The sequence below is a fragment of the Meleagris gallopavo genome, chromosome 1, assembly GCF_000146605.3.
Source record: "Meleagris gallopavo isolate NT-WF06-2002-E0010 breed Aviagen turkey brand Nicholas breeding stock chromosome 1, Turkey_5.1, whole genome shotgun sequence".
Lineage (NCBI taxonomy): Eukaryota > Metazoa > Chordata > Aves > Galliformes > Phasianidae > Meleagris > Meleagris gallopavo.
In genome coordinates, this window is record NC_015011.2 from 120,451,821 (window position 1) to 120,475,750 (window position 23,930).

At 38.8% G+C, this 23,930-nt stretch overlaps 1 protein-coding gene across 1 annotated transcript in view; it reads right to left on the bottom strand.

Moving 5' to 3' along the window:
- Positions 1-470: 470 nt before the first annotated feature.
- OFD1 (OFD1 centriole and centriolar satellite protein) overlaps positions 471-23,930 on the bottom strand; it is a 29,074-nt gene continuing 5,614 nt past the window's right edge. The window contains exons 7-22 of the mRNA XM_010726377.3: positions 23,104-23,277; positions 22,450-22,556; positions 21,444-21,563; positions 19,628-19,700; positions 18,846-18,935; positions 18,498-18,687; positions 17,671-17,801; positions 17,245-17,356; positions 15,251-15,859; positions 11,715-11,847; positions 8,999-9,099; positions 4,799-4,918; positions 3,588-3,739; positions 2,412-2,573; positions 1,578-1,648; positions 471-575 (exon numbers count right to left, since the gene is read on the bottom strand). Coding sequence (XP_010724679.1) covers positions 530-575; positions 1,578-1,648; positions 2,412-2,573; positions 3,588-3,739; positions 4,799-4,918; positions 8,999-9,099; positions 11,715-11,847; positions 15,251-15,859; positions 17,245-17,356; positions 17,671-17,801; positions 18,498-18,687; positions 18,846-18,935; positions 19,628-19,700; positions 21,444-21,563; positions 22,450-22,556; positions 23,104-23,277 — 2,391 coding nt within the window. The 3' untranslated portion in view covers positions 471-529. The remainder of the gene's footprint in view (positions 576-1,577; positions 1,649-2,411; positions 2,574-3,587; positions 3,740-4,798; positions 4,919-8,998; positions 9,100-11,714; positions 11,848-15,250; positions 15,860-17,244; positions 17,357-17,670; positions 17,802-18,497; positions 18,688-18,845; positions 18,936-19,627; positions 19,701-21,443; positions 21,564-22,449; positions 22,557-23,103; positions 23,278-23,930) is intronic.

Here is a 23,930-nt window from a genome sequence, read left to right on the forward strand (position 1 = left end):
AATCTCTCCATTCTGGGCTGGTGAATATCAACAAAGTGAGACATGAGATAAGGTTTTAGAAGTGTTCACTTCTGCTGCTGCAGCAGTAACAAGGAAGTTGATGTACGTGGTTCTGTCATACAAGCCAAGGGTCTCCACCAGATGCCTCTAAAACATACAACAGTGTGTATGCGTAACAAAAAGTTTGCTTATCTCACTGTCCTGCAGTTGGTAAGTGGTGAGGAAGGGGGGGGAGGGCAGGAAACACCTCAAAAGCTGTAGAAGACTCGAGGGACTCAAGACCAAGGCCATTCACCTGGACACACCAATTTACAGTGCTTCCTCTTCCACCCACATCAGTAATGCATCGGGACTCTTGGAGTGCAGTGACTGAAGCAGTGGGACTTCAGTATCAGCTTTATTCATTTATAATTGCACAGCTTGCAATTCCTGGGCCTAGGGCTTCTTATGACTTCCTTTGCAGCCAGAAAGATGTTTTAAAAACATTTTTATTGTAGTTAAAAACAAAAACCCAAACAATTGCTGTTGTTCACCAGAAGTTGTCATCATCGTCTCCATGAGAAATGCCTGCAGCACTGTATGCGGGACAGAAGGGGAGGAAAATATGGTATGAGTCTTAAGTAGCTTCTTATTTTAAATATATGTTTGTTTTAAAGTGGAAGTTAAAAATTCAACACAATTTAAGAGCCTGCACATAATCACCACTTTAGTTGATGTCCATCTGTGCTGTTCCTGTGAACTGAGTAAGAAAGCCTTTAGCACTGAGTGTGGGCCACCTCCCCTATCCATTGGCACTCCCATCTCATCCTTCTGTAGTGCTCACCCACTGAAAAGAACACCATCCAGGTGTAATTCAGGAGAACCAGCATAAGGGCTAGTATGTAAAATAGCACTTCAAAGAGACAGATCATACTGAATCATATATATATATATATAGGTAATTTTTTAATGCACTCTACTTTTTCCTTAGAAACATTTTCACTTGTACATCTTCGAATAAATCAAAATATTGGATTGATAGAGATATTTTTCCCCTATCATGGAGATATTTATCCCCTATATAAGAACTAAAGGCAACGTATCTTTCTTTATTGATCTCTAGAGGTAACCCACAGGAAATGTAGGACATGCACAGGCTGTCAGAAACCTCTCTGAAATAGCGTGTGAACCAGTTTGTCAGAAGTCCACGATGCTTCCAATAAATCAAAGCTGGAGGCAATGCAAATAACAGACTGCCTGCCAGGTACAGCACGGACACACTTTCATCGGGTCATTACCCAAGAAAAATCCCTCAGGCTTCAGTTTTATGTAAAGAAACTGAGACGCTGCTCAGTTGCAGATAGAAGTTTTAATTGCAACAGCTATTGAAACAGATCATGGAATGTAGGTTCCTAGACTCTAATTTCACAACTTACCTGTATGAAAATTGGGAGGATGCTCAGTTATTCCAATATTTTTATTTTTTATTACTAGCTTATTGCTTTTTATTTTGCTTTTTGAGAGGCAGATTTCTTCTTAGCGCTACTTCACGCTGTATTTATTAACAGAAGTCGTTAGAAGAAATGTGTGATCCTTACCTGTCATCCTTCTCGCTAGATGTGATTCCCTCTATGAGCGACACGTCCTGTATTTCTTCCTTTTTTGAATCCTGGCAGCCAAAGGAAAACACACTTTTTGTAACTGATTCTTAAATCAAGATTTAAGCGAGTAATAATTGCTTCTGCTCTTTAGGGCACCTAACTTGAAAATAAAAATCACTTGGAAGAGCCAGCTCATTTTTGCCAATGAACGACTGCATGCAGAATAACGGAGCTTTGGAAAAACAGTCTGGGATAGTGACTGAAGTGTGCAGCAGTTTGTCATCGAAGCTGTGTTTACCCAAGTTCTTGTTCTATCAGGCCACATTTCTCTTTCTGCCAGGCTGAATTCTGTCACAGATTCATAGAATGGCTTGGGTGGGAAGGGAACCCAAGGATCATCAAATTCCAGCCAAATTCCACAGGCAGGGCCTCCAACCTCTGGATCTGGCATTAGACCAGGCTGCCCAGGGCCCCATCCAACCTGGCCTTGAACACTTCCAGGGATGGGGCATCCACAGTCTCCCTGAGCAGCCTGTTCCAGCACCTCACCACTCTTTCTGCGAAGAAATTCCCCCTGACATCCAATCTAAACCTTCCATCCTCGAGCTGTCAATATGGTCAGCTGTGGTAGTGGAACGCAAACTGACCTTTATAGATCCAAACTGCTGCATTTTAATTAGGATTTCAAAATACCATATTTAAACACAGGATTTTAAAAATTGAGGGCATATTTATGCTAATACACTGATACCTAAAATATATACACACACACACACACACACACATATATATATATAAATACTTTGAGATCCCCCTTTTAAGAATAATCACCTCATGTGCCAGTTCCTGCTCCCTCCTCTGCTGAATTATTTTCATGTATTTTTCTAATGGGTTTGGAGTAGAATCCTTTACAACTTCTTCAACGCCAGAATTATTGCTTTCACATTTTTCTCCCTTATCTTCTTCATCTATTTTCATCGAGTCCTGGATCAACTTTAAGACAAAAAAAAAAAAAATCAAAATTAAATACTGATCAGGTCAAAAATTACCTTTACACCTAAACACTTGCAGGGCTTAACTTAGTGAAACGTGCCAGTGTAAACAGCATTACATCTGCTACATGCAGTTCAAGCTGAAATGTCAAATTCAAGAAAACCCTCTCTGTCTGGATGCCTCAAATGCTTTGAGGACTGAGGTCCTTCTCTCTATGGCTGAAGTGCATGGCTGAGGTGGACAACTGCATGTTGACTGAAGAAGATGAGCTGACACTGAGAGGCTGTGTAATTCACTGAATTAACTGAGGTCTTAAGAGTGGGAAGAGGAAGAAGAAAGGCAGGGGGGAACAAAAAAAAGAAACAATATACAGTACCCAAAGGGCCAGAACGCTATTTCAGTATGTGCTCATCAGTTCAAAAGGATTTAAACTCCATACAGTCTCCTTATAACCTCTGCTTCCCCATAGACATCCTAGTTAGGGTAGTTACCCTGATAAAGGCTAATGAAAAGATGGACATTCAGACGTTCTGGTGATGTCATACAGCAGCAAGTGCAGATCAGATAGATGACAAATGTATTGCTTGTCATCTGGTGACACTTGCATTCTCAATATGAAACTGTATGAACATGAATCATTAACATGAAGAATGGAATAAAAAGCATCCATTTCCAGTGGAAAAGTTACTTGACATAACAAGCTCTAGCTTGGATGATCGAGGCTGGATGTGGCTCTGGGCAGCCCGGTCTGGTGGTCGGCGACCCTGCACATAGCAGAGGGGTTGAAACTAGATGATCATTGTGGTCCTTTTCAACCCAGGCCATACTATGATTCTACGATTCTAGCAAGATCCTTTGGTTAGGTTAGACATACAAATGCATTAAAGAACTTTGTCTCTACTACTTTCGTCTAAAAAGAATAAAATCTATTTCTAACCAACATCTATTTTAACATCTAAAATAATATGGCAGTACAAAGCCCCATTACTGTCAGAAATTAAAATATTTAATCACCGTCTCGTTCTTCAGCTCTTCCGTTTCATTTTGCTCCCTTTCCCCTGTTCCCTGTTGTTCTCCCTCTCTCCTTTCTTCTCCGGCCTTCTTCTCCTCTTCCCAGTGTTTGTCTTCTGTATTTTGTTCTTCAGTCTCTCTTTGATCCAACACAGCTGCGAAAAATTATTTCAACCTCTCTGATATGATTTATATATACTTCTGTAATCTACTACAGTAGCACTCAGGTAAGTTACAGGTTCCTGGATAGCATTAAGGGTAAATGAAAAACAACTGGATTTTCTTTCCTTTTTTTTCTTTTTTTTTTTTCAATACGTACACCACAGTTATCTATCTGGCAGCGTTTTTTTCCACTTCAATACATTTCAGCCTGATGTATGACTGCCCAAGAATTGAACGGGAGAGCCCGAGTGGGGGCTGCAGAGCTGACAAATGTCTCTCTGCAATTCTCATTCCAATCTTGAACTTTCTCATTAAATCTCTTACCTTACAGCCCATGCTATACCCTTTCCCTCTCAGCAATGTGGTTGGATCTAATTCTTTATAAAGCAAAGTACTTTAAAAATCTCTTAACATTACTGCAGGACGGACTGCCTATGTGACCAGTATATTGAAAAGCCACATAAGTGGAACAGCATTCAGATGGCAATTTGATGGGCAAACCAAAAACTGGGCAACGTTAGAAGCTAGCAAGCTCTTATCTAAATAAAAATAATTACAGTGTTGCTATCCAGCACAATTAGAAAAGCTGCATATGCTGCACTGAAATCACCTCCATCCACCCAAAGAATTAAATCAGCATTGTGATAATGCAGTTTGTGAACGGAGTTCAAGAGGAAAAAAAGGAATAGACCACACATACAGTACAGAAAATACCCAAGAACAGAGACAATATTATATAATCATTCCAAAAAAAGGTGAAAAGAAAAATTAAAATCCTCTCTGGAAAAGTTGGAGAAAGAAGGGAGGGGAGGAGACAGTATAAAAATCTTTTAATTAAAAACACGTTTAACCAAAATTAGGGCAACAAAAGTCATCTTCGTGGAGTAAAGCAAAAGAAAACATTCCTTCTTCTTTACTGCATAACGCTTTTGGGATAAGTTTTCAATCACTTCAGCACCCAGACCTACAGAACGTTCAATATTTAGCTTTTTGTTTTGCGCAGTTGACATCTAAAAGGGGCATTCACTTTTGTTTCTGAGCTGAGAACTCACTCAAGTCCTGCGGAGAAGTGGCTGTTGCTCGCACAGTGGCTGTGACATGGTTTCCATTGACAGTGTCCCCAGATGGATGCAAGACATCACTTTCACACTGCTCTGGAATGTCCCCCTGATCTGGAGAAGAAATGCAAACAATGGCTTCATTATTCTGCAATCACAATAGCGGAGCAAAGGAATGGACACAAAGTGTGGGAATGGCTGCGTTAGAGCTCATAAATATAAGCACTAATTGAGCATTTTCCTTCCAACTTGACCATGTCCCTGAGGATGAAGAATTATCACAGGCTGTGCTTGCTTATTTAATTACCGAATTGTTAGTTTTTAAATTAGCTATTGGAACGCATCTGTTTATGAAGCCAAAACAGAATCATGAATAAATATATAATAGAAAACCAAAATGTTTTCGTTTCTTTACATAATCGTGACACGGATCGCAGAAAAATTACATATCCAAACTTAACTCATCCACTTCAAGAACATAAAACAACTTTTAATTACTTTATCGCATATTTTATTAGGATCCTTGCCTTCTTCAGGGCACAGGATGGATAATGTTAACTCAAATACTCTGCATTATACTTTCACGTGTGAAAAATGGCTCTGAATAAAAAAAAAAAAAGGCAACTGCTGTACTTCCCCCTATTGTACTCAATTCCATCTTCATAATTTTTGCAAAATGCACAAACTGCTATTATCCCAGCATTACAGGAGACTGCAAAACGTTGCCACTTGTAGTGGGCAGCCAACCCAAAATACACAGAACCATTTTTCCAAACATTTCATGTAACGCAGTACAGATACCTCACGTATATCCTTACGTTTTGGCTCAAGGCCAGAGAATATAAATGTTCCATCTTTCAGATATTATCGAGGTTTCAAACATTTTTCGACGCTGCAGTAAATACTGAAGTCTTTTGTATGATGACAACACATCCAAACTGAGCAGTCTCTCTCTCTCAGCGTGATCTGAATCTCTTCAATTAAAATTATTGCACAGGAATTTTAGACGAATGCATCACAGAAAAGTTATGCTGAAGTGCCAGCCTAGCACTGGTATCATAGAATGGCTTCGGCTGGAAAGGACCTCAAGGATCATGAAGCTCCAACCCCCCTGCCACAGGCAGGGCTTCCAACCTCTACATTTAATGCTAAACCAGGCTGCCCAGGGCCCCATCCAACCTGGCCTTGAGCACCTCCAGGGACAGGGCATCCACAACCTCTCTGGTATGGGTGAGAATATTTTCAGCTTTTTACACAAGCAACAAGAGGTGCTATCAGCTTTGCCGAGGCAACTCAATTCCGTCTGTTTTACATAAGACCATAATAATGAATTATTACACTCAAAACAAAATGTTTTCCTTTATTATTTCTCTTCCTCCTCTCTTCAGGTTTAAATTATAAGGTTTTCAACAGCAAAATTATTCCCCTGTGAAGCATCACTATGTTTCAGGGTATTTGCAATGTTGAAATAGATAAAAAAGAATCCTATCACAAACAGGTTCTGGTTAAATATTAACATCTAATTTCTATTTCTAATTTCTAGAAGTCTGTTGACTGCATAAGCAGGAAAAACAGACAAAACAGTACAGTATGAACCACGGTTAGTGTGCAGTGAAAAAAAATACAAACTTCCTCATACGTATTCATTCCTTTCTGTAAGGATGGACAGAAAGAGATGCATTACATCCTTAAGACTAGCAAGTAACTAAAAGTAATTGCAGCCAACACCCAACCAGTTCTTGCTAAAGCTCCGTCTCAAATACAGCGAGAGTGTCCAAATGGTGGATAGGCCTCCCCATAACACTGAGGTGAGATGTGCAGTATGGTTGAGCAGCAGGGAGGAGAGCAGACGAAGAACACATCAGGTGACCTTGCCAAGGGTTATATCTCCTCTCTATCCGCAAAGCCCCCTGAGGTGTGTAGTTCTTCTTCTCTTCTGGACAGGTGCCCAGAACTGGAGCATTAACAGTTTAACTCCCAGTGCACTACATGATGTTGTGATGTGGAATATCGATAACCAGAAATCATAAAACCATGACAAGCTCACTCAAAGTATGGCTACGAGGCTTTCCACATTCTCTTCTGTCACCTTAAAACCATAGAATCATAGAACGGTTTGGGCTGAAGGGACCTTTAAGATCACCTAGTTCCAACCTCCTGCTATAGGCAGGGACACCTCCCACTAGACCAGGTTGCTCACAGCCCCATCCAGCCTGGCCTTGAATTCCTCCAGGGATGGGGCATTCACAACCTCTCTGGGCAACCTGTTCCAGTGTCTCACCACCCTCATGGTAAAGAGCTTCTTCCTAACATGTAGTCAGAATCTATCCTCTTCCAGTTTAAAACCACTTCCCTTCATCCTGCCTCTTACACACTCTTCAAAAAAGTCCCTTCCCAGCTTTCCTGTAAGCCCCTTCAGGTACTGGAAGGCCACTTTAAAGTTCCCTAGGAGCGTTTTCTTCTTCAGGCTGAAGAGCCCCAGCTCTCTCAGCCTGTCCTCACAGGAGAGATGCTCCAGCCCTCTGATCATCTTCATGGCCCTCCTCTGGACCCACTCCAACAGCTCCTTGTGTCGGGGGCCCCATACTCTGTGGTATCTCCTTCACTCCATTGATTTTTCCTTTGTACTCTAACCAACTTCCTTTCTTCCCCTCTCATATCTTATGTACTATGTTTACTTGGATTTTACATTCTTCCCTTTAGTTTCTCCCGATTACTGTCCCCAGTTTTTTAGCCACTCTGATTTCCCTTCTAGATCAAGCGAATTCAGGCAGTCTGACTCAACTAAAGTACTGTTAATTTAGAAATCACTGATATAGGCAAATTCATAATATCATTCCTACTGACTACCATGTGCCAATGAATGATACAGTGGTAATAAGTTATATGGGCACAGCAGGTACTCAGGCCCAGCTGCAAAGAAAATGCCAGTCCACTCACATATGTGACACACGTAAAATTGAAATGTGTTCTTAAAAATCTCTAATGTGAAAGCAACTTGAGAAAACACACCAGTGAAGCATATTTTCTTGAAACTCAGTTGTTCTCTGTCTTCCATATAACAACCAGCTCTTCACTATCAGTTCGTGAATGATGTGTGATTCAATGACATCTGTCAGTCTCAAGACTTTATAGACATAGATGAATTTTGGAAATGAGGAAGGTGTTAAAACATACTATTCACTATCCTTCTCACTGATAATTTTACTTAAATTAAACTCATGTTTCCATAGGAGATGAAGCTGCTCAGGCCCACCATTAATAGGTTCTTCAAATGCTGAGAAACTAGGAAATTAAGCCCATAACTGTGCTTCTATTTCTGTCTTCATACATAAATGGCAATAAAGAACATTAACTTTTATTATTCTCTTTTTTCTACCATACCTTGCTTACGCATGAAATTTTCTACAACTGACTTCAGTGCATAAAAAAAACATTCCTGCAGCACACAACATGAAACACAACACAGTGACAGAATTCCCTCTGCCAGCAAAGTTGATAAAAAAATTTAAACAAACAAATAAATAAAAAGATACAAATTGTGTTTCAGAAACTTAACCATGTTCCAAACACACTCTAAGATGCTGACTAATGCCAAAACAATTTCAAAAGTTCCTTGCACATTCATATATACTTCAAAATTAACTTCTAACTCATAACCTAAGCCTCAGTTACTGAAGGAAAACTCAACAAGAGCAGTAATAGCTCCAGAAAAGTATCTGCAGAACACAACATGGTAATACTGCTCCAATATTGTCAATGAAAAACACTCCTTGTGATTTTGTTTTACGCAGCAAATACAATAAGGCCTCAGGTTTGCTTACAAACTTAGCATGCTTTCCTTAAAACAAACCAACAAGCAAAAACCCTCACAATTTTAAAGCATTCTGAAGCAAGTGTTAGACTGACACGCACTAGTCAGAACAAGGTTATGCAAGAGTTCTGAACAAGAACGTTCCCAAATTTCAAAACCAACTAGAATTTAGCATCTATTTATTACTCCGCACCCTCTTCTAAAGATGCAAGTAAGAAGAAAAAGAACTCATCACCTGAGCCAGTTTCTTGTTCCTTATTTCCAGCATGAGCTGGAATTTCTCCTTTCCAGTTACAGTTTTAAACTGTCAAGACAGTTGTCTTGCAACTCTCAAGCCCTACGGTGTTAAATAAACTGTCTAAAATTGCACTAAAACTTACATTCAAGAGGAGAAACGTGCTCTTCAAGGTCCTCATATACTAGTTTCTCTGGTTTGGGACTATCACTCAAATCTCGGTTATCTATCCGTTGATTCTGAAGTCTGAAAGAAGGAGGAAGAAGGTAAATAACTGAAAATACAACTTTTAAGCAAAAAGCAGTTTGAGGTTTAAATACAGGTTTACTTACACGCACAGCAACCCATTTAACCATACGTAAAAACTCATGCAAACAAAACGCTGCAGATTTCTGCCTCCAAAGTTATGGTAGTAAATACACTTCTCTAACTTCTACTGAATGACAGCCCTCTGCTACAAGGCACTGCCCCCACAGCCTTTCCCCAAGACCTACACATGACATAAAGGCATTGGACTGAAACAATAGAAATGCAACAGTGTGACACGCAGTCAATTGAAATTCAAAACAAAAACAAAAACAAAAATTGCCTCCTTTTGGCTCTGTGTTCAACTAATTCCCACTTCGATGTCATTTTAACAGATGTGTTTGAAATGTATTAGGATTATGTGTCTGGCAAAACATATACGCAGGGGTGAAAATTCAATAAGAAATGGGGTTAGTGCCCTCATTCTAAATCCCCGTTTATCTAATCAGAAAGATGATGTGAAAGAACGGGATCTCCCACGTGACCTTTCTGCTAAACTGACCAGAATCTGAATAGCAAAAGTAGTGCAGGTCACCAATTCATCAGCGGTGCTGTATAAAGGAGCTTACTACACACCAGCTGTTGCTTTTCACCCTTCCATAAATACGTTTGTGCTTAGAATTTCTAAGCAGTTCAGGCCTTCCATAGGGCTAAAAGCAGAGAACGAAAAAACCATATCCCTATAGTGAGACATATTCAGTACAAGCTGGTAGGCTGCCCCATTTACACCAAATAAATCGCAAGAGTTAAGCTCAAAATGACCATTAAGCTACAAACAAAAAGCAACCAACACCATCTTAACTACTTTGTTAGTGCATAAAATTACTTTAAGCCTAAAACCACTATCAAGCCTCAGTCAGCTTCAGCCATATATGAAAAAGGAACGGTCAGATTATTCGTCTGCCTTATAACCCCAGTCTTCCTGTCTGTATTTACTGGTTTCTTTCATACTGCTCATATTTTGAAATATAAATAAACAAGGTCCTGATCAGAGAAGCAGTTGTTCTTCCCCACTGACAGAAGTCAAACTTAATGGTTTACTGGTGTTATAACAGCATCTTTTCTTTTCACTTAGGTTCCCATCATCACTTAAAATCTGCAGGTCATAAAACTAATCCCACAGTAGACATCAGTAATGTGGCTTTTGCCTATAATGGGAGTAAGTGGAGAAGCCCACACATGGCACTTCTCAAATACTTAAAGCGACAGAAAATAGCCCAATGCACAAAAACCCTCCAAAATCCTATACAAAACAACATTTTCCCTTTAAAGATGTCTTGGGAAAGCAGGAAGTCCGAGAAAGCTATTGGGACCACACATCCCTCATCTGTCACAAGGAACCCAAGAAAGCAGCCACCACCCACCGCCTATTCTCTGTAACACAACTCGGTCATACTGCTTACTGTTCCCACAGTGGATTCTTTTTGTAGTTCAAACTCTCCAACGCCCTTCAAAGAAGTACGTTTCCTCACAGCATTGGAGCATTTTCCCATAAAACCCTAACATGTAAGTTACCACTCAACATCCCCTTTCTAAGTTCTGTCACAGCAGTACAGCAAACCTGATGCACGCTGGAGAAAATGTGAATGACCAGACAAAGGAGAGCCACGGGAAGGCAAACACCAACGTCAGAATTAATCTCACAGCCCCCAAAAATTTCAATAGCTTCTTTTCCAGGCCAAAAACATAAAGGCTCTTCCGAAATTCTAACTACAGGAGAGACTGTCTCTACACTAAATGCATATTAAGCAAGAAAATAAGAGCCCTACGAATGACCACTAGAGCTGCCCTAGCACAACCATCTTTCTACAGCAATAAAGTCTGGAACGATGGCAAGCAAGACACTGATTCAAGTGTCTTTTCCTAGGAAACGACACATCAGATACTAAACAGTTGAGCTTTTACTGAAGAATCAAGATTTTCAGTCTTGGAAAGTGGAGGCACTTGTAAGCACTAGTTACAGAAGAAGACTCTAAAGAGTCAACTGTCTTATGAAATGAGGTTTGTTTTCATGTTAGTCGACAACATCAGCAGAAATTACTGTTAGTCTTATCAGGTTCATACTTACACGGATGATGCAGAAGCCCACTAAAGAGTCACATCTGTCAAATCCCATGAAAGCTCATGAGAGCAAACTGCTAGAATTACATTTACATCAACTTGTTTCCCATAATTTATTAGCAATGAATCTTCTATTCAGCTGCCTGAAAGTGGCTTACTGTGTAAGGAAATAAAATCAAACAGAAGGCCTAACTGACACTATAGATTTACATCCTGCAGCGTTTTTGAAACATGATGACCCACACCACACTTTGTTTTAAAGAACAGCATCCGAAGCATTCAAAAGTTCATCAGAACACCGATACATGAAAAGTTTTAAATGGAAAACGTGAAAGGGAGAGGATATTCTAAGGATGGAAATGTTACACACCTTTAGAAAAGTTATGAGATAAAATTCATGGTTTGAATTGTAAAAGCAGCTACCACCATGAAGTTTTGTGGGTTTTTTTCTCCTTAAAAAGCAGGTTAAAATGTTGCTTTGTAAATGAAATTACCTAATTTTCTCTCCATGACTGGATGGTGAGGAAGAAAGAGACTCAGAACGTGAAAGAATGCGTGGCTTTGAAATAGGAGAAAACACCTGATCAACACTCTGCTGGGAAGAGGCAAGGTACGAGTCACTGGCGCCTGCACAATAAGAAAAAACAAAACACAAATTGTATTAATCATTTATTCATCCTTCGACTTGCCAGATAAGCCTGGTTTCCACAAACCATGTATAACTGCAATGTGCATGCACTACCACTGCAGGGCTGCTAACATCCAATTCTGTAAGCAATATGAATTTTCTCGTACTGTTTCTTTCCAGCAGTGTAGGATTTGACAAAAACAGAGCAAGTTTGTCTGGAAAACAGAGTTTGGCACTTCAGATCTGCTGGTGACACAAAAGCACCCTCCCTGCCTGCCCCTTCTCCTTCCTCTTACAAACAAACAACATTTCAATTTTTTAAATTACTTTTAAGCAGTGCTGCCTTTAAAGAAATCATTTTCTCATGTCTACAGCTACCCAAGTCCTGTTTCTAATTTTTTTTCCCCTTGTAGTTGAATTCTCCTCTACAATACTTTGCTATCATAAATTTTCTGCTCACGAGGCCTATGATTAACAGCTCCCCATAATACTTTCCTGTTCCTCACAAAATCCAACCTTTGTGCCAAATACCTAAGAATTTCTCCCATACTGGGCATCAAGTGAAGACGTGGCTGATCTGTATTTTAAGCTAGCTATGTGCATACTAGACCAGAAAAAGAGAATGCTTGACGTCTCTCAAAGGCTATTCTTCATTAGGAAACAAAGAGGAGCATTCATTTTCTACAGATTAATGAAAATGGATGATAAAGGAAAGAAGAAAAATTTTGAAGATCTTATCCCCTTACCAAGGGTTGTTATCAGGGAAGGATGCCACAGACTGTATAACAGGAGAAGCCTTGAGCTTCCATGGAAACCAAGGCAAAAAAACTAAAAAGGCTTTTAATGAAGCTTGCAAATGGTAGAATTATAAAAGTAAAGAATCATTAATGTTGGAAAAGACCACTCAGATTATCTATTCCAACTGTCCACCTACCACCAATACCATCCATAACCACGTTCCTCAGTGCCACACCTACACAGTTCTTAAACACCTCCAGGGACGGTGACTCCACCACCTCCCTGGGCAGCCTGTAACACTGTCCCACCACTCTTTCTGAGAAGAAATTTTTTCCTAACATCTGATCTGAACCTCCCCTGGTGGAACTTGAGGCCATCACCTCCCATCTTATCGCTATTACCTGGGAGAAGAGGCCAATTTCCACCTCACCACAGCCTTCTTTCAGGCAGTTGTACAGCAATGAGGTCTCCCCTGAGCCTCCTCTTTTCCAGACAGAACAATCCCAGTTCCCTTAGTTGCTCCCCATAAGACCTGTGCTCCAGACCCCTCACAGCTTTGTTGTCCTTCTCTGGGCATGCTCCAGGGCCCCTATGACTTTCATATTTATTTGCACTCATGTATCCTTTGTGTTACTTTTTGCACTTCCTGATACTTAAGAGCTACAGGATCAATCTGCACTGATGTCTCACTATAAATGTCTCTCTTTCTAATTTGAATAGTCTGTTGTCCAAAATTGCCAAATAACTTGCAGCTCATCTTTTCTTTCAGCATCTTCACAACACACTTTGTCACCAGTTTCCTTAGCTTTTTAAAAAAGGCTTTCTTCTTCTAAATCCATTGTCCCACTATTTATTTCTTCTTGAAAATGAAAATTTCATCTAAAAATCTCTACTTCTCTACTCATTCTCCTGCTTTCTGAAACAAAAATCTATTTCAAAACACACTCCAGGAACTCATGCTTTTGTCATGCAGTAGTGCTTTAACAGATAAGTAAGTAACAATAGAAGACAGGTCCACCCCTCCATGATAAAAGAAATAAAAAATAGTCATTTATTTGCTTCAACCTTCACAACACTGTGACAAATGGGATGCTGTTAATTCTGCAAGCAGACAGTAGCTCAACAGACAAACAAATAAATAAATAAATGAGGGGGGAGAGAGAGAGGGAGAGAGAGAGAAAATAGTTAATATACTTAGCAAAGTTGGAGGTGGCAAGACCTGATGAAGTTTATCTGAAGAATTCAGGAATGTACTGAAGAAACCACATATTTTTTCTTTTTAAACTGCCAGAGGAGTTTAAAAACAAGGAGAGCCACAATAGTTCAGATGCAGCATATTTCCAAGAGCGTCTGTTATTAAATGTTTGGAAACAGGAAAATGAGAACAGGGATATCTCGCCTCTGGCCACAAACCCCTGCCACCACCAGCTTCCAGGCCCTCCAAATAGGGATGTTTTATTTTCCCATTTAGTTCTGTTGCCACAGAAGCAATAAATTCCACAAATTATTCATGATATGAAGAAGTACTTCCTTCTGTTTTCTTTAAACATCGTAGGATTCTGTGGTCTGTGAAGCAATGATCAATCAGTCCCTTTCTGCCCCTTCCACATCACTCAGTGCTCTCCATATTTTCCACTAGCTCACCTCAGCCAACACTTTTCCAAACTTAGCTGCCCTTCTCGTGTTTCTTTTATACAGAAGCTGTCCTTAGTATTTTTGTTAGTATTTTTTTCATTCTATCGAATCCATTTTGATATAGAGCGACAAGAATTGCATGATTCAAGAAGCAGATGTACTGCAGATTTGAAACAGAAGAACATGTTTTCTTCAAAATCTTCAATTGTATTCTATTTCACTCGCTTTTCTGAGTACTTAAAAAAAGTTACTGAACAATTCTTAGGCACTAATAGCAAATTACAATATTCCAAACTCAAGAGCAAGCACTAATCCTTTCTCCCTCACAACTGCTCAGGAATACGGATGACAATGCCACAGCCAATAGAATAAAAGCAAATCCACACCCTTCAGGTTGGAAAAGAGAATCTGATGGAAGCCAGATGATGCAGCTTCTGCTGTGCATGTGAAACTGCAAGAACTACATGAAAAGATAAGAATACAGATGGAAGATTAATCACCATTAACCACTTCTACTAGTTTCCAAAGTAGTTATACTGAATAGCAACTTTTGAAACAATCTCTGCATGTAATTGGATTACACGTGTTGTGAATGAGATGAAATAGCCTTATCTTTAAAACTACCTGAACTAAGAGCAGTGCACGCAACCTCCCTCCATGTATTTCCTCCATGTTTCCATAAAGAATGGATATTCCTAACAGCTAGCACATTCTGTCTCTGACTTTCTCTGACACCGGGCAGCACTTCTGTGCTTTGCAGGTGATGGAGCACTAACCCAGGCTGCTCAGAGGCTGCAGTCTCCTCCCTGGAGATCTCCAAAAGCCACCTGCATGTGGGGATGGCACTCTGCTCTGGGTGTCCAGCTGGGGTAGGGGCTGGAGCAGGTGACCCCTGCTAAGGGGCAGCTATGACTGTCCTGCTGCTTAGAAAATAAACTGATAAGTGAAAGACAACCAGTGCTAAATCTTTCTTTTTGAGTCATGCAAGAGGAACTCCAATCAGATCCCATAATAACGATTGTAACTTACCATCTGAACGGTTCTTGTTATTGAGAACTCTTTCCAATTTGTAAACAGGAGTAGAAGAACGGCATTTAGAAGGAGGCACTCCTTTGTGTGGTGGTGTTGAAGGATTTTTAAAGGCATCAGGCTGCCCGTGTCTTCCAATGTATTTTTCCCCTCTTGGACTGCTCAGAGAATGCTGGGAATCAGGATTATCCTCCAAAAGTTCACACTGCGTAGTCAAGGGGACTCTACTAACAGCACACTGGAGAAGTAAAGGGGACTGCATCTTTCTTGGTGTTCTGCTTGCAGCTGTATCCTGTATTATCCTATGCTGGTAGTTTCTGTAGGCTTCTTCCAAATACTCTGCCTCTTTTTCTAGTTCTTTTATTCTAGCCCAGGTTTGCGCCATGCACTCCAGATCAGAATCTGGAGAAGCACTACGTGTCTGTAACTGCTGGTGACAGCCAGCTCTTGCCACAGCACTTCCCTTGACGACATCACTCACAATGGGATTCTTCAGGAATATGCTATCTGTATAAATATCAGGAGGTACAATCCTATCATCAACGAGGTCAATGACAGAGCGATCAACGAGCGAAGGCTTGGGATTCCGATACACTTCATTTTCCAGAGCTTCCAGATCAAGAATGTGAGTGACAGTTAAGACAAAGAGAGAGACCCATAACTCATCAGAAGTAATAACACATGGCACTTTCTTTCGTCAAAATAATTTTAAAATGGATTTATTCAAATTTCGAGAATTCAATGTACTGGTTTTGAATGTATTTTTTTGCATAGCTGCAAATTATCAATTTAATTACCTTCAGATGTAATTCCTCCATGTAGAACTCTATCTTATAAACATATTCTAATTAAACAGTTTTTTTGTTGTCATTAATTCAACTGGGTTTAGAAAAGGAAATAAAATGTCACCCCTTTGGATGCAGTATATCCAATCACATTATAACAGGGTGCAGGACACAAGTTAGGTTAAAAGTCTGCCTCTATTTAGATCAAAAAGAAATTAGGAAAAAGTAACCCAACACATACAAATGGGTTATTAAAATAATAAAAACATAAAAAGTATTCCTCAAAAATATCTGTTACATTTATATTTTCAGAACTGTCAGCTTCCTGCTTTGCCTGCTTGTTTCAGTATCCCCTGAAGACCCATCTTTCTAAGCAAAATTACCACATTTTTTTTATTCTATCTAAAAGGTTCTTCAGTAACATTATTAAGATGCTGCAAAATAGAATTCCAAGCAGAATTTCTTCATTAAATTAAAATACATTTGTTATTTTGACACTAATGAATGTCAGATTACAAACAGTACTGGTAGTTATACCATATATGAAAACATACATATTATTCTAGTTTATAATAGAAAGCATTGCACGTACTGAACTATGATGCAACATATTCTATGCAATGTATAATCACTGTAGAATTTGATTCTAGGTTTTTAATTTATTTACACGTGTACCGAAAATGAAAGTTATCATGCTTGATAGCAGCAACTTGACAGGCATCTTTAGAATTACATTTCTTCAGCAGACTGAATTGCCTTACAAAATGTATTTGCCTTCATAATGTCTGTGCGAGGTGCTTAAGTTATTAGTTTTGGCAACAACTATTTAAAAGTTAGATTTAAATTGTGAGCGATGAAATACAAATATTCTTACTATGAACATTCCTGAACCAAAATGCATTAAAACACAATTCACTGTGAAAAAACAAAGGTGATTATGTTATCACCAGACATTAATGTCTTTATCTTGAGTTGAAACAGAGACAATAAAAAGAACGTAAGTGTTCCAAGAAGAACATTTTTCTCTTCCTCCTATGTGTTTATTTTCTGAAAGTGCAGTTGTAAGGCTTTTAAACTGATCTTAATTTTAAACTTGAAACACACTCCACGGCAATATTTTAACTGAAGGATTTTCTCAGAATCTGGAAGTTCTTACATTGATTAGGTAAGCAAACTTCACAAAGGACTTCTTTAGAACAAGACACAAACCTGCCTGTGTTTGTTTCAACTGTAGTTTCAGATCTTCAACCTGCACATTTAACTTCCTGACAGTAGCTTCAGAGTCCAACAACTGGGCCTTTAACAGGGCAGAACGCTCAACCTAAAGCAGATCCAGAGGAAAAAAGAGAGAGTAATTCTTAAAAGTAGAATAATCTGAACAGTTTGAATGCTCATTTCTTTCTAAGTGTTCTTCAGGTCCAGCAGAACCTGTGAAAGTCAGCACTGACAACTTAATGGCTTGAAAAGACTTACTCGGGTTGTTTGGTTGGCTGAAGTTTGTTGTTGCTTTCTTGTTTCTGTAAGTCATAAAAACCAGCAAAGTGCAAAGCATTCCCCTAACTACCTGCAGAGCAACCTGCACAGGTAGACAGATAATTGTTAACAGGATGACAAAAAGAAGAAAGAATCATTCACCTCACTTTGGAGCTGCTTTTCTGAAAACTGCTTATGACTTTCAAACTCATCCATCACCAGTCTCCTGGAATGTTCCACCTTCCTCAGCTCTGCTTGGCAGGCCAGGTGCTCTGCTGAAGGCTGGGACAGTTCTTCCACAAAAGAGAAACATCAGACAGTTTAACATAGAGTAATTGTTCACTTCTCTATAAGATATCTCTTTGAAATTTAAAGCTCGTTTGTTTTCAAGGACATAGCAAAGTCTTCTAAAATTAGGCCTCGTTTGAAGCAAGTACATAAGATTTTTTCTTTCTTTTACAAAGGACTGTTCACATGTTGCTTAAGAACTACACACATCGTCCTACTATAGAAGGAAAATACATAACCCCACCTAACTGGTGTATACATCTCTACTTTCTAGTAATTTCAGATGCACATTAAAAATAATCAGCACTTTACAACTACAGACACAAAAATCAAAGAACGTTCTGAGTTGGAGAGGACCCACTCCAGGAGTCCAAATCCTGGTTCCACACAGGCTCACCCTTCAAGATGTAATATTATTTTTACCATTATTAACCATATTAGTGCTATTATTGGAAATATTATGCTTTTCAAGAGGTGGAAGGGATATTCATGTTATTATAGATATCACTTAGTTCAGGATTTCTACTACACAGATATATTGAAAAAAATATAATGTCAGGGACTTAGATTCATCAGTTGGAGGGCTAGTGCCAACTAACAGTACACATAATACAAAGAATGTCTTTCAACGAAAATGTATTTCTAAAGAAAAACAGAAAGGGAAACATAAACAAGAAAAGGATTAAATCATTCACACTGACTGTCTCGAAGATGCTGGTTCTCAGTGCGAGTCTCATCCAGCTGTTGCCTAAGTAGTTTATTCTGCACTTGGAGCTCCAGTTTCTCCTCCTTTAGCAAAGGATAGTCCGATACCTCTTTCAGTTTTTCTGTCAACAACTGATTCTGTTTATTTACCAACAGAACCTGAGCCTTCACTGACTCCAAATCCAGCTGCAGATAAAGAACAATTTAGAAGTTGATGAAGATGTTTCTAAAGAAAAACTGTTATACTATAAGCTGGTTTCTATTTCACTTATTTTTTTTTTTTTTAATGTAGCTCACATGCAGTTATTAGAATACAGTTTCTCTAAATTTACATTTAACATCACCTCAAGTTCTTTTGTGCGTGACACAGCTTGCTTGAGTTCCTCCTTTTTGGAGTTAACAGCAACAGCTTCTTCACGCAAAAGCATAGCCTTCTCTGCAGGGAGGATTACAAATGCTGAATTAGATTAATAGACAATTACATTAAAGACTGTATCAGCAAAAAAATTTAACTTGCTAAGTCCAACATTCAATTTAATTCAAAAATTTATAATAACTGTCATGTATGTATACATACGCCTTCAAAATTATGTAAATCACTGCATGAGTGTATACAATGCATATGTAAAACTATTTTAGAATTAAGTAAATCAAATTCATATGCACATGATATATCATCTCTTTCACATGACCCCAACTTAGAAGTCTAAACATGCTATCTGTCTCAGCTCTCTTCTCAAGCTTTGGTTAAACATCTTGCACACAATAAATTTAGAAGCTGGCAACGATTCAATCAGGCTGTACCAGAGTTCAATTAGAGAATGAGTGAGCTGGGACAACTTCAAAAAGAGCTGGGACAACTTCAGAAAGAGCTGGGAAACTGAAAAAGCAAGCTTTCAGCCTCCGTGTGAAGCACCAGCTCCTGGTTCCCACTGCATTTTAAACTGCAAGGAGTTGCTGACCTGCCACTGGATCTCGCTACACGATTTTCAAAGGCTGAGTTGGTGGCTTTTCTGGCAGTTACACCTCTGTTACTGAACACTGTCACTGTTCAGTAACTGCTGCTTTGATACCTGTTGGTAAATGCTCTCAACGGCAGCTGTATTAATCAAAGAGAGATGGTTACCTTTATTTTTTTCTCATCTTCAGTAACTTTATTGGTTCTGGCTATATATTCTTCTTTTAATTCAAGCTGGTATCTAGAAGCAAAAAGATTGAAAACTCCAAGCAGCTTCAAGATGCTACCAGATTATCAAGCCTGGCCTACAACAGATTAACAAACTGTGTTCCCTCTGCCTCCACAGACCTCTACTAGACTTTTTCCAGCTTCTCCACAACTCTGTTGAACTGAGGGGCCCAAAACTTGGCATGATATTCAGAGTGCAGCCTACACCAGTACCTTAGTGGAAAAACAACCCCTCAGCCTGTTGTCCACGCTGCTGCTAATGTGACTCATTGTGCTGTTGGCCCTATTTGCCAGAGCATGCTGGTGGATCACATCAGCCTGACTTTCATTGGAACTTCCATGTCCTTTCCAGAAAGGCTGTTGCTCAGTCCATTCTTTCTCCCCACTTGTGCCACTGCAGAACGATTCTCTGCCCCGTGTACTAAGCTTTGTTAAAATCCTAAGGTTTGTGTTGGCAAAATCCCCAAGTTTACCGAAGTCCACCTGCATCAAAACACTGCCATTTGTTGTGGCAGCCATTCCCCTTAATTAAGCCTCATGTTCAAAGTTGCTGAGAGCACACAGAGTCATCATCCAGATAATGGATGAAGGTGTTGGATGGTACAGGACAGTAATGTCCCCTTGGCTTCTCTGCATGCCACCACAAACCAGTTAGACATTGAGCACTGCCCAGGTATTTACATCCCAGCAGTCATCCATCTTTACTGTTCAATGTTATGGAAATCTCCAGGAGTGTTACAAATATTTCTTGTAACTAGCTGTTACTGACTAACTGGTTAAAACAAGGTACCAAGGTGGGTCAGTTAGGTCTGCATTTCGTTCCTCACTAACAAAACCCTGGTATCTACTCAGTTCCAGCTGAGACATCATTCTCATCAAAACCTGCTCTTTCCTCTGCAATTTAAGCTAAGATACACCAACACAGATAATACTTACTGCGTGGCAGCTGATACAAACAGTTGGCTTGCAAAAATAAGTTACAGTGCATCAGTCATTCGGTTTACCTTTCTAACTGGATGACTGTTTCATGCCATGATATAAGCATGAGCAGTAACATACTGAAAGCATATGCTGCACTGAAGCATCAAGAAACCAAGTGACCAAAGCACTCAAAGGAAGGCAGTAACAGTGAGATATACTCATTGCAAAATCTCAAATGTGGTCACAGATGAGCATTTCAAAGAGCATTTCTAAGCAAATTCTTTGAAATCATGCTGAAGCAGAATAGAGTCAGTAAGAGAGGGTGACCTACAATAGAGATCCCCAAAACAAGGAGATATTAAGCTAGGAACTAACCTGCCTGTGTGGGCTGGTGTGTCTCTCACTCTTTTCCCAAGAAACCTCTAACCTTTCTTTAACTGTACTTTAACCTCCATGACTTTTCTGTGTCCATAAAAGGGCCAGTTCTTTTAATCATGGTCAAAGGAAGTTACTAATGCTTTACATCCTCTTGTCTAAACATACAACTTATCTCACATCTCTTTCCCATATAAAGAACACAGGATTTAATCTACAAAAATAATGTAGCCTATAATCAAAAGAGAATTATTTTCCATAGAAAGCATTTTCTGAATCTGACAGAACGTCTTGCTAGCGAAGCAAAAATGTAAATAATTCTAGGCAATTAAAACAAGAGTGAGTGGAAACTTTTAAGTCCTTACTTTGTTACGTTTCTCAAAAGAAATCCTATAATTTTTTAAATTCTATTTTCTTAAGAATTAACACACGTTCTATTAGAGAGAAAAGAAAAAATTACTTTAAGAGTTCAGTCTTAAGCTTTTGGTCATAAGTCTCCTCTATGTTCTTCACAGCAACTTCTCGACGTCGAAGTGCATCATCAATAGTTTTATTTTTCTCTTCCTGAAGCTTCTGAGTGCTGAAATATTAATAAATATACAATGACCAATTACAAAGACAAAACTCCAGAGCTTTTAATTTTTTTTTCCTTAAGATTCAGAGCCATTAAAGGTTGATGTGCTTGCTTAGAACACCTTAGCAATTTAAAGTTACGATTAGAACATGTCATTCTAACTCATTAAGAACAAGAAGGTCTGACAGAAAATAAATTGACCTAATTAAAATCCAGTACCAATCAACTATGCAGCTCTCCCAGGGTAACCCTAGCTCAGCTTTCCACACCAGAAAGCCTTCAAAAGAAATCGAGCATCATGCCCAACACTATCAGCACCCTCTGCTGGATTGTTAAAAAAAAAAAAAGACACGTTTCTGTGGGACACTCATTTTGCCATATAAAAGAGATGACAGAGTAATAAACTTAGGTAGTATTTAAAACCTGGCAGAAGACAGTTTAGTTATTTCCCAGTTTGACCAAGGAAAACTGAAAGACAACGTTCTTAGTAGTGGAAAAAAACAAGTCCAAAAAAGCAAAACATCATATACATGCATCGCAACTGTTAAGACTGTTACATACTGCGTTGATTGCTTACTTTTTTAATTTAAGACCTTCAAAATCATTACTGTTTAATTCAAGGCCTTCAAAGCAAATATATGGTTTCTTGCCTCCAAAGTGATGCTGCAGTGTTTTGGCTGAATGAAAGGAATGGAAAAAAAAAAAAAAAGGCTTCTCTTTGTATCAAGTGTCCCAGCCAACTGAGGTAGTACACAACAATGTTCAAAATGCCAACACAAATTATGGGATATATAAAAATCTATTTCAGCTTTGCAGAAGCAGTAACATCTTGGAGTATGCTTTCCAGAAGACCAACAACATTTAGAATTGAAAATGCTCTTCAGCAACTTACATTTCAAATGACTCAATTCTTTGCTTCAGTTCTGCCTCTCTGGTCCTCATGACTTCAATATCTTTCAGTAGACTTTGTCTCTGAGCATATACTTCCTTTGCTTCTATCTGAATCACAAAATAATACCATTAGTTTCTCTTCACAGTATCCATCATTAAAAGAGGAAATGCTTACAGCAAAGGCAATGGCTACTGAAACTCTTCTACATATAATGACATCTATCTGCATATCTGTACCATGTGGACTATGTATCCCTTTTAGTTCAGAGTTCTTCTAAGCAACTGAAAGAATCTGTAGTAGAACTAAAAGCTGTGTTTTGGAGATAGAAGAGCAAACAGTTGTATCAACTCCTAACAAAATCTCAGTGGTCTGAATTCAGTGAAGTTATTAAAACAGATTAAAAAGTATTTATTATAACTCAACCGTAGCTTGCAGAACTGCTCATTTTCCAGCCAAATTTACTTAAATATTTAACCATACTCATCCTTGTATTTACTGAACAGGTTCCTCTATTTATGAGGACAAAAGTAAATTCCAACTTTTCACTAATAAGCTGAGTAAGAACTGAAGATAAACCTGCCACAGATAAAAGAACAGTTTAATTGACTCACAGTCACTTTGTACTAGATTAAGAACAAGTATTTGGAATTTCACCTCTTGTTGTTTCTGAAGCCTTTCAATAGCATTCTTTTCACGGGAAACCAAGGCTTCAGCCTTTGCTTGATGTGTCTTTTCTAACTCATACCGCAGCTCAGAGATTTCTTTCTGGGTCTGTGCTTTCTCCTCCATTTTAATCTTGGCTATTTCAACTTCTTTAAAATGTTGTAGCTTTTACATAAAGGAAGAAAAGAAGGTTAAACAGAACCCCTTCAAAAACAACAATGTCAATCTGTCTCTCCTCATGCAATTCTTCAAAATTTGAAGATAGAAAGTAAGCATATCAGAAGGAAAGGAGGTCAGTCCTATGGAGATGGATTTGTGAATGCAGTGAGACAGCGGTCTCACTTGTATATACACAAAGTGGGTTAGAAATGTCCTACAGCAGTTCACTACACATCGCTAAAGAATCTTAAAGTTAACTGAATTGAGAAGTGATTTTTATCTGCTTTAGTCTCCCATCTTCTGCTTTACTTAAACAGAGACAAACTTAATGCCCAAATTAACATGTTTTACGTACCAAAAATACATTGCCTACTAGGGAGTGAAAATTAAAGGAAAAACGAAGATAAAATGCACAGACTTCAGTTTTAACTCTCCATCCTTCTACTTCTCTATCTTAATAAATATGAATAAATTGGTTTCCTCAAACACTTTATATGCAGATGAGTGCCTTTTAAACTGTGCCTAAAAATTTTAATTGATCAGTGAATACATTCACACATTTTTCTATTGAAATAAGCTATTGATCTGAAAAAAAAAACAACCCAAAACCATACAATGAATTGCAGTATATTCTCTGCTCCATTTTTCAGATGTATGAA